General features: G+C 39.5%; 1 protein-coding gene across 1 annotated transcript in view; it reads left to right on the top strand.

Annotated features, from left to right (window-relative positions):
• PPIL4 (peptidylprolyl isomerase like 4) overlaps positions 1–10,623 on the top strand; it is a 41,554-nt gene that overhangs the window by 17,091 nt on the left and 13,840 nt on the right. Inside the window, exons 7-12 of the mRNA XM_032771767.2 lie at positions 1,001–1,117; positions 2,386–2,510; positions 3,157–3,223; positions 3,970–4,081; positions 5,606–5,702; positions 6,200–6,338. Coding sequence (XP_032627658.1) covers positions 1,001–1,117; positions 2,386–2,510; positions 3,157–3,223; positions 3,970–4,081; positions 5,606–5,702; positions 6,200–6,338 — 657 coding nt within the window. The remainder of the gene's footprint in view (positions 1–1,000; positions 1,118–2,385; positions 2,511–3,156; positions 3,224–3,969; positions 4,082–5,605; positions 5,703–6,199; positions 6,339–10,623) is intronic.

Genomic DNA, 10,623 nt, shown 5'->3' with positions numbered 1-10,623 from the left:
GAACTGAGGAGCGGTTGGGTCGGCAGGGGTATATATCAGGCACCATAATGGCGCCACTCCAGGGGGCGACCTGCCGGCCCACTGAGTGTTGCTAGGGTAAAAGTTTCTCCGACGAACATGCACGCGGCGCGCGCACACCTAACTGGAATGGATATGAGCAAGCACTCGAAGAAGAATATCTTTTTTTGTCTGGGAACAATGTTTCAAACAATAAATTGACTAGAGAAGTTACATGATTTAAAAAAAAACAGTTTTAACAGATACCATAGTGATGAGTTTGGTATAGGAACTTAATTAGAATAGAGGGTATATCAAGATTAGTCTAATATATCCACATGTCTAAACACTGCATAAGGAGCTTGATAGCCCAGTGTATGTTAGACAAATACTTGAAAGTTTTATAATCAGACACTTGCAGAGGGAAAAACAGGGATACACCAGTTAGCTCTAGTGAAATGTTTTGAACTGAGAGAACTTTTTGGAGGAGAAGATTTTTAAATGGCCAATATTTTGTTGTAGGAATGTTTGTTTGGAATACTTGACAAAATACAATAGTATAAAATATACAGTTCCTGTAATTGTACTCTGTTAAATTGAAGTCTTGCTGGATGAGGCAGAAGTCTCCAATACTACTTGTATACTCATTTCAATAAAGAAATATTAAAAAAAAAAAATAGGGATGTACTCCCCTAAATAAAAACAAGGTGCCAGGTATGTTGGGAATAGGTTTGGGATAATACAGGAGAAAGACTCCATATCCTGTAATTGAATTTTGCCCAGGCTGACTGTGATTGAAACTCATTACCATGTGTAGGCTACTTGGTTGTCTGTCTGACTAGGGTGAATGATCTTATCCCAATTCTTCAGGGCTATAATTCTTAGTTTCACAACACACTGAATCCCAGACTGAGGTAGGGTTTTAGTATTAAGAAAAATAAAGGCTTACCCATGGGTCAGTATTTCAAATGCTGTGTTTTGTTTTGTTTTTTCAATTTCTCAGAGTGGCAGAATAAGAGCAGATGAAGAAATTGATGACTTCAAAGGAAAGTCTGTTGATGAAGTGGAAGAAATTCAGGCAGAGAAAGAAGCAAAAACTCAGGCCATTCTTTTGGAAATGGTAAACATCAGGTTTTTTTTGTCCTGTCAGATGTAATTTTTTTGTGTATACATGCTCTACATTATGTCTGGGTGAGTGAGTGCTTAAGACAAATGCTTGCCTTGAGTTGCATGTCAGAAATGTTGGCCTCGTGGATTACGGTGCATGGTATCAGGCTATTGGTAGAACTAAAAGGGTGAACGTGGTCACTTGGTCTTCATCCATTTGTAGGAGGTGACTTCCCGGGAAGACCAGTACCATCTCTGTTCCGAACCCAGGACTAGAATTGGTTTGACAGGGGGTTTGGAAGAGCTTGCTAGAAATGCTTGTTAAATTATAAAAAGCTGGTCAGTCCTGTATGGAACTGTTATCCCTGCTGTGTGTTTCTAGCTTTAGTACTGGAAGTTTGTATGCATTGGGTGGCTAAGTTACCATGAAATAATTTCTCCCCAGATTCACATATTGGCATTGGGAATGCACAGCAATATAGTGGTTTGTTCTCATTCACAGAATTACAGCAGAACAGCTGCCTGCTGCTAGATAATAAGGAAGAACCCACTAATAGTTAATTTTTTTCCCCTGCTCCCTTCCTTTGGGAGGTTTCTGACTTAATGGTACTATATGTTGTAGCGTCTGGAGTCCTTGTGGGGTTGAGGTGAGCTGGAATTTAATATGGCTGGTGCCAGACTTTAGAGGAGGTTCAATTTGCCTTCTTTAAGAATATTAATACATTGAAGAAAAGATCCAATTCAGTTCTCCTTTTTAAAATGGCAGCAGCGAGTCCTTTGATTGAATGAACATACGTGACAAATCATTATGCATTTTTTTGTTTGCCAACTTTGTATTATTCATCCACCCAAATTTGACTAATAGCTCTAATAATACTCTTGCATAGTATCTTTCATTTAAAGAACGTAAAAAAAAGCTTTTTACAAACAAATTTAAGCCTCAGCATTCCTGCAAAAGAGAAAAGTATTATCCTCATTTTACTGATGGAGAAACTAAAGCAAAGAATATTGATCATGCAATCATTAGCAGTAGAACACTGCAGATTTCTAGTCACCTGTTTTAACGACTAACAATACTTTTTTGGGAAAATAATGTTCTCCATTTTGAGTCTTGTGAGTGACTAAAGGCATTTTCCCAGATTTCCACTGACTGAGTCGTGAGGAAAAGAATATTTGTCGTCCCCTCCCCTCTTTTCCCAGCAGAACATAGTCAGTGCCATGAAATTCAGGAAGCTTTGTATAGAACAAATTGAAAAGCCTTCCCTTTTCTGTGTGCTGTAGGTGGGAGATTTACCAGATGCAGATATCAAACCACCAGAAAATGTGCTGTTTGTTTGTAAACTGAATCCTGTGACCACAGATGAAGACCTGGAGATAATATTTTCACGATTTGGGCCCATTAAAAGGTAACTTCTACATAATAGTTATTTAAAAAAAAAAAAACACCAAAAAGAGAACCAAGTTCAGTTTAAGCAGTCTCCCTGGGCTTCACTGCTCTGTGTGCGCGCGTGCTCTCTCGCGCTCGCGCTCTCTCTCTCTCTCTCTCTCTCTCTCTCTCTGGAGACGCGCTTTAACTGCCCTTTTATCTTGGTATAGTAGTGGGACAACTGCTGACAAGGTGGCGTGTTTCAGAGAAATACTGCTAGCCTGTTACATGGCTTTCTTAAACAATCCTCAGCATTAAGTACAATCCCAAAAGTTAAACTAACGAATTTTTGTCGTAGCTTAGTAAAATGCAAAAAGTAATTGGAGTATTAATGATGTAAAATAGAATCGGATTCAATAAGCTTTTATTTTACTAATTTTAGGACTAATTCTAAAACCCACACTAATCACACATATGAGTAATTGTTGCTCACCTGAGTAGTTCTATTTAAATCCGCTTCAGCTGTTTGAAGTCATTGTGAGTAAAGGTTACTTATGTGAGTTACGGTTGCAGAATCAAGCCCCAAAGGCGGCATAACACAGGTTAGAATTTCTAACCTGATCAAGTGATAGTCGTCAGACATTTTCAGACCAGAGACATTCTTAAATTTGATGCTATTTTTTCAGCTGTGAAGTAATTCGAGACTGGAAGACAGGTGAATCTCTTTGTTATGCTTTCATTGAATTTGAAAAGGTATGTTCTTGTGGAGATACACAAATGTTGCTTATAAAAACAGTGTAATAATATGCTTGGGTTATCTCTCTCCTCGCAAACACAGCTCTCTGCTGGATGGAATGAGAATGGGGGATCTGCTCAAGTATGTTGGTTAATATTCTCATCTATCGACTGCAGCCTACAAACGATGTAGTCCTCAGTTCAGGAAAACATTTAAGCATATACTTAAGTTCATCCCTATTTAGCAAACTGTTTAAGTATGTACTTCAATCCCTTTTGAAGTCAATAATTGGAATATGATCAGACTGTAAGTTCTCATGATATAAAATTTATAGTTTGTGTTTTATTGACTGGCTGTTATCTCTCTGTATTCTGTGAGAAAGTTTCTGAGTGAAGTTCAAGAGTATGCCAAAAAACTTATCTTTAGCCTGCCAGGGCATTTAAGTTTTTTTAATAAAGCTATTGTCTGTTGTTGTAACTGTTTCTAAATGTATAATTCCAAACATAATGCACATAAATAACTAATCTGTTTTGGCATAGATTTATCTAATCTCAAAGATGAAATGCTTGCATTAAGGCAAATTGTAAAATTATTATACTTACTTTTAAAAATGTTAAAAGTGTGACACGTGTTGTGATTTAATTCATTTTACTCAATTTTGGCCTATTCATTAGGAATCTCTATGCCAAGAGCAATTCATTTTGGATTTGTGTATGATTTGTTAATTAATCTTTATTTAAATCTTCTGGAAACACTGCAAAAGGAGGAAGATTGTGAGAAAGCCTATTTCAAAATGGATAATGTGCTGATAGATGACCGGAGAATACATGTGGATTTTAGCCAATCTGTTGCAAAGATTAAATGGAGAGGAAAAGGTAGTTTTATTTGTCATCCTTTGATCCTGTACGAACTTCAAACCTTAAATTAGTAAATATTGCTCTCCTAAACTAGTGTCCTTGTATAGGACAAGCATCTCTGTTACAAGGTTAATCAACTCCTTTTTGGTGATACAATGGCCACAACTTTGCATGAGCAAAGGCTACTAAATCTAGAGGGTCTACCTGTTTCCTGCATATTAGAGGACAAGGGGTGTTTACTGGTAGCTGTCATGTTGTCAAGTGTATTTTTCGCTGGTGAAAGTCAACTATTGGTATTGTTTTATATTTTATATATAATCTCGAGCTTTAAAAGGATAATTTTGGATATTTATTAACATAAAACTGCAGTAATCAGGATATTCTTCCTTTTGGTTTGTAATCCATTACTTCATGAAGGATTATATTTACAGGACAAACTGAATACAGTAACTCCTCACTTAGTCGCCCTACTTAACGCTGTTTCGTTGTTACGTTGCTAATCAATTAGGGAACATGCTCATTTAAAGTTGTGCAATGCTCCATTCTTATGTTGTTTGGCTGCCTGCTTTCTCCACAGCTGGCAGCCTCCCTACGCGCCCCCCACCCCACAGCAGACCCCGCAGATCAGCACCTTCTCCCTCCTCCTCCCCCCCCCCGCCCACGGCAGTCAGCTGGGTTGCTGTGTTTCAAGGGGAGGAGCGAGGACTCAGCTTGCAGGCTCCTCCTGCCTCCCCTACAGCTCTCTTCTTCGAATGCATAGAATGGAACACAGAGACAATCCTGTCTGTGTGTTTCATTCTATGCAAAAACTCATGCTGAAATAAATTTGTTAGTCTCTAAGGTGCCACAAGTACTCTTGTTCTTTTAGGCATTTAATACTTCTGTTGCAGTATTAGCCTTCACCATAAGGTGGCAGCACATAACTGACAGTTCTGTTAACTAGTTTTCAAAACTTTGAAACAGAAATATGGAAAATAAAATCTAGTATGCCCCTTTAAAATGTTAACCCATGAAAAATGCGTGTTTCAAATTTTTTACTAAAAAGTGTATAATTTTGTAGTGAGATTTGCTCCCTTCCTCTAAGATTTAGCACAGAACAAAATTTCATTGTTTTGATTTTGAAAATAGGGGGCAGTAACAGAAATGCCAACAGAGCCTTAAGCAGAGAGATGCAGGACCAGCTTCAAGCACAAACAGAACAATTGCCACTTGGTGCCTTGTGACCCTATCCAAGCTCTGTATCCAATAGGCATGAGGTGGGAGGAAACCATTACCTAGCTTGGTCTTCTCAGGCAGAAGGACTAGAGACAGAAGGAAAACCATGGCCTGATCCTCTGTCTTTTGCTCTGGGTCATGCACGCTGTAAGACCATTCCTGGAGTTTGTTACTGGGCACTTCTGTAAATGTGGTTACAGTAATGATGGAGGTAACTGATGACAATTGTATCTTGAAGTGTGCTGTACTGCTATGTCTTGTTTGATTTTTAAGATGGAAATGAAAGCCCAGTTGATTTTTTTTTTTTTTTTTTTTTTGTATGAACAGGTGGGAAGTATACCAAGGACGACTTCAAAGAGTATGAAAAGGAACATGATAAACATTCCAAATTAACTTTGAAGGAGAAAGTAAAGTCAAATCAAAAGTATCCTTAACAGTTGAACAATCTGTGTGACATATTGGCCTATAATGTAGTGGACTTGCAACTAGATTTTGTGAAAACAGCTTCTGATTCTCTAAGCTTTTGTTGGGCAGATGTTTAACTGCTGCTTAACATAACCCTGTGGCATCAGTTCTGGAATTACAGATTTGTTTTTTAATTTGCTATTTGTTTGAACAAGGTATAACACACTGTCAAATCAGAATATGTTTATTTTACACCCACTTTGCATGGTTGTAAATAACTACCCGAGTGCAAAGCAATGGATAGGCAGGGTATTTGGTTTCCAGAGCAGATTTCAATCAGCCTTACTCTTACCTACCTTTTAATTTTTCGTTGTACATGATTTTTGTTTTGCACAAAATACTGGCTGTCTCAATGTTATACCCATGGTAAAGCTTGGTTTCGCTTGTTTTGTGAGCTTTTATATTCTGAATTGACCAATGATTGGTACCAAATCTGCCCTTAATCAACTGACGTAGCGCAAAGTATGACCTTGTGCTGGATGAGGAGATAGAGGAGGCTAGAGCAAGTCACCCACACTCGGGTAAAAAACACAAGAAGAAAAAGCACTGCCACTCTGACGATGAGGAGGATGACAAGACGACCAAAAAATCCAAGGTACTGAACTGCCATCTTTTCACTGACTGTTTAATCCTATGCCACTTTATGGCCGTGTCTCCTCATAACTGCTAAAAAGAAAAGGGTTTGACTGGGGACCTTGCAAGCGAACAACCTAAATGAATGAAGGGCTTGTTGCAGTATAGAAGGTGGCTGGCCAAGATATTCAAAAGCTAAAGCTAGGTGTATCTAATTGACCTTCTGCAGAAGTGTCCTGAAAAGGGAGCATGGGCTTCGCAAATGTAGGAGTTTCAACACTGGGTCTGTTTTTTCACATTTCCAGTAACAGATGAGCGAAACTTAATCATATTTCATTAGTGAAAGGTATGTTTCGTGTACTTCCTGGAATTGTGCACGAGCTTCCTTTAATGTGCAGTCAGAAAACAGCCTCTTGATGGTTTTACTCATCTTTCAGCTGACTCGGAAGTATAAATGTGAAACCTGTGTTCGTATTGTGTAGATTAGTAATACTGGAGAATTTTGACTTTGACACTGTGAAAACGATCAGTTGCTGACAATGATTGTCAGTAGTGGGCCCCCTCCCTTCTCCTATCTTTTTTTTTATTCTTGGGGTAATCTTGATCTTCATTTAATGTCATCCAAATAGAATTGATTAAGTTGGTCGTTATATCATTCTGTTTTAACACCATGTATGAAAGAACACAGCTGATTGGAAATTGCTTTAGAAAGCTCCCTTGCCTGACGTGGCAGACTTCATATGCCTTGGTGGTATTAACCATTGAACTCATAGTGCAGACAGGGCACAGGCATTTCTACCATCATGTCATCTAATCACATGGTAGTAAAAACACCTGCACTTGTCTACACTACTGTTTCCACTGTTGGCGGTAGCAGTATCATAGAATATCTGGGTTGGAAGGGACCTCAGGAGGTCATTTAGTCCGACCCCCATATAGTTCCACTGATATTTAGGAATTTTCCCAGCTGCTTTTATTTAGGTAAAAGGCATTTTGTGTTCTGTTCTGTCCACTGAGGTATACCGTAGCTAAAAACTAGCTTGTCGTGAGCCATTCACTTCACTGAGAGGCAGCCTATCATAACACTACAATGCTGCACTACATATTGATGTGGTATTTAGAACTGCTGACTTATATGTAAGGGGCAATTATATTGGCCACAAATAGACTATGAGAAGTGATAGTAAATGTATCCTATTTCCAGTTCATATCTATGGCATATTGGCTAAGCTGTTTGGAGACTGTAGTTTGAGATGATGAATCAGCACAGTGTGACCAATTTAAAAAAAAATATAGTTTCTCTTTTGAAAAAAAGTAAAGAGATGTCTAGGAAATCCATCCTGCAATGGAGAGACATGCAGATATGTTCTGTGGAGTTCAAATAGCTCTGCTTTTCTATCACTTTTTCCCATTTGTTCCTTTTTTTCCTTAAAAAATTCAGAATTGACCCCTAAGAATTGTCCTACATTAAGGTCTCACTTCATTATAGAATTATGTATGAAAAAATCTACTTTAAAAGAACATTACATTTGCAAAGTTAAGCACTCAAAAGTTAGGACATGCCAGAAATAAGGTTTCCTGTGCAAACTTAATTCAGCCTCCTTGTGCATGTGCACTGTGAAAGTCTTTAATTACATGATCACATGCTATTCTTCCCAGAGGACCCCTACCTTATTCAATAAACAAGTAGTTATTCAATATTTCTTTTCATCCTCTACAGCCGGTGTATGGTCCCAGACCTTATTTGCGGCACACCATCCAAACCCTGCACTGAGTACAAAATTATTAATTTCTGTAGGGTGCTCCTGTGGTGTTCATCACTACTATATCTGTGTCCAGCACGTGCAGCCTTAATTCTGGCATTTCCTTACTTTTGAGTGCTTGACTTTTCAACCTTAATGTTCCTTTAAGAAAGTGATTTTTTTAATGTAATTTCATAATTTAAAAGTTTAACCTGAAGTAGACACCCAGTAAGGAAATTTTGAAACTGAATGGTTAAAGTTTTAACTAACTGAAAGCAAGATCTTATAATAGTAAGCAACTTTAACTCTGGGTGGCGCTATCAGCTCCACCTATAATGAAGAGAAGTATTTTTGTGCTCTGAGTAGTTTCCATGATGCTAAGATGTTTTTCTGCTCTCTGGTGGTGGTGTTTATTTTTATTTTTTTTTTCCCTTCAGTGTGTTTTGACTCATCCTTTTTTCATACTCTTGTTTTCTGACTCTTCAGTCTACTTCAGGTTTAAAAAATATTTTTGACTCTTCTATTGTGTATCTTGATTCCAGAGGGTGGGGATGTAAGGGTATTGTGGTTTTCTTTCAGTAAGTAGGAGGATGTGGGTCTTGAGCAGGTGGGTTCACTGGCAGAGAAGGGATCTGAATAGGAGCTGGCAGAGTACTCTCAATAATACTTGTACTTTTGTTTGGGACCTATATTTTCATTTATGACTTCCTTCCCTTTCCAGTTTTCTTTGCTGTCAGTGTAGATTTCCTTGAGATAGATATATATAATCAAACCATTCATGGACGAGACAAGAGAACCTGGAATTGATGGAATGCTACTACAACAGTAGACCTAATGAGAGGGGATATATGAAATGAATGAGGGGACTATGGATGGACAAAAGACCTACATCCACACTTACTGAGAAACAGCTAGTTACCCAATGCTTCAACATAGTAAAGAGGAAGCTGCTCTCACAGCTTGAGATAGACCAACTCCACATTACATCCCAGACTCAAGAAGACCTGGAAGAACAAGTGGATGTGCAGCCATGTCTCGTTCATCCTTAGCATAACAGCTTGATGTCATCCATGTAGAGGAGGTGGCTGATCGGTAGTTCCATTCTGAAATGTACCCAGTAGCCAGTCCTTGTGGATATCGCTGGGGGTTAAGCCTATGCAGAACAGGCGAGAGACAGTGAATACCTTGGTATATTGCCGACTTGTGGCCACTTGTGCAAGCTGCCTTTTGGGTTTTTTTGGAACCTTTTCCAAAAGTGTTTGTTTCTTCTTCCACAGTTCCCATGGATCTGAGGAAGGTCCTTGTTGTTCTGATTGACTTCGTTTATAGCGCAGACATTCAACAGATCCACGTGTGCGATTGAGTTTGTAGGACTTTTCTGTAGTCAATCAGGCTGTGCTTCAGATTCTCTGTTTGATTCTGAAGTCTTGGCGATGCTCGTATTCTTGAGCACTGGTGTTGAGCTTTTGAGTGTTGTTCCCAATGCCCTTCTGAAAGCGTATGTACTGGCCCTATGGTCCTGTAGCTTGGCGGCTATGTGATGCACTGATAGGATTTTCAATGGGTTGTGGGGGCAGGTATATGGTCCGTAGGTGGACGGTTCGGTTTCCTTTGCAGGGGTCTTTCCAATGATCAGGCACTGTCCTTCTTTGGTTACCAGTTTGGTGGGGAGCCTGCTTGCTTTTAGCAGCTGGTTCATCTGTAGCTGCTTAGGCGTATATGCACGCTGTTAGTTCTTTAGCCAGTAGTGTGGATCATGTTGTCCAGGTGCTGTCCAGCTCTTCATGTATCTGACCCGCTGCTGATGTCTTCTACTTGTGAATGGTTCATGGTTTCTGTCTCTGGGAGATTGCTAGTTGCTCTGTCTTCTCAGGTCCTGCAGCCACTTTGCATGGTTTTACGAGCCTTTCTCTTTCTCCAATGTTCTCAGTACTGTTCAGTCTTCTTGCTGCTGGTGGCTTCTGCTGTTATTGTGGTGTGCCACATGGCACGTTGGGAGACACCTGGATGTTCTTTGGAGACAAGCGCATTTACTTTTTTGGCTCTGCTTCTCTATGTATCTCCTTAGCCTGGTAATCCAGTGCTAATGAGCCTCTCTGTTTCAGCAGTCCTAGGGGCTTCAGATGGAGTCAGCCCTTTGTTATTTTATTCAGTGCCCCCCCCCTGAGGTCTTATCCTTTTAATCTCTACACCCTTTTCTGTAGCTCCACCAGCTGACTAACTTCTCATCCGAGTACCTTGATCTTATCGTCCACCTCATTTCCAGGGTGGTATCATACTGTTGTTCTTCTTGAATCGTGTAGCCAAGCATCTCCAGGATTACAGAGGCTGTACGTTATTACCAGTTCATTGGGCTTTGAGTTTTATGGTCGGAGTTAGGGATTGTCAATGAGGGCTTAATTGGCATCTTCTAACACTACTTCTGATCGGTAATTCTCCACTGAGCCTTGCGTTAATCGGTCGTCGAGATTGACTGTACCTAGTTTCTCATGATACTTATTGCCTCGTATCAGCTGCTGTGCTCTTCAATTGGGGGGTGGCAGTGAAGTTTCAGCTTCAGGTGTG

This window comes from Chelonoidis abingdonii, chromosome 3, assembly GCF_003597395.2.
Source record: "Chelonoidis abingdonii isolate Lonesome George chromosome 3, CheloAbing_2.0, whole genome shotgun sequence".
Classification (NCBI taxonomy): domain Eukaryota; kingdom Metazoa; phylum Chordata; order Testudines; family Testudinidae; genus Chelonoidis; species Chelonoidis abingdonii.
Note: the sequence above shows the minus strand (reverse complement) of the source record. Positions and strands in the feature narration are given on the sequence as shown.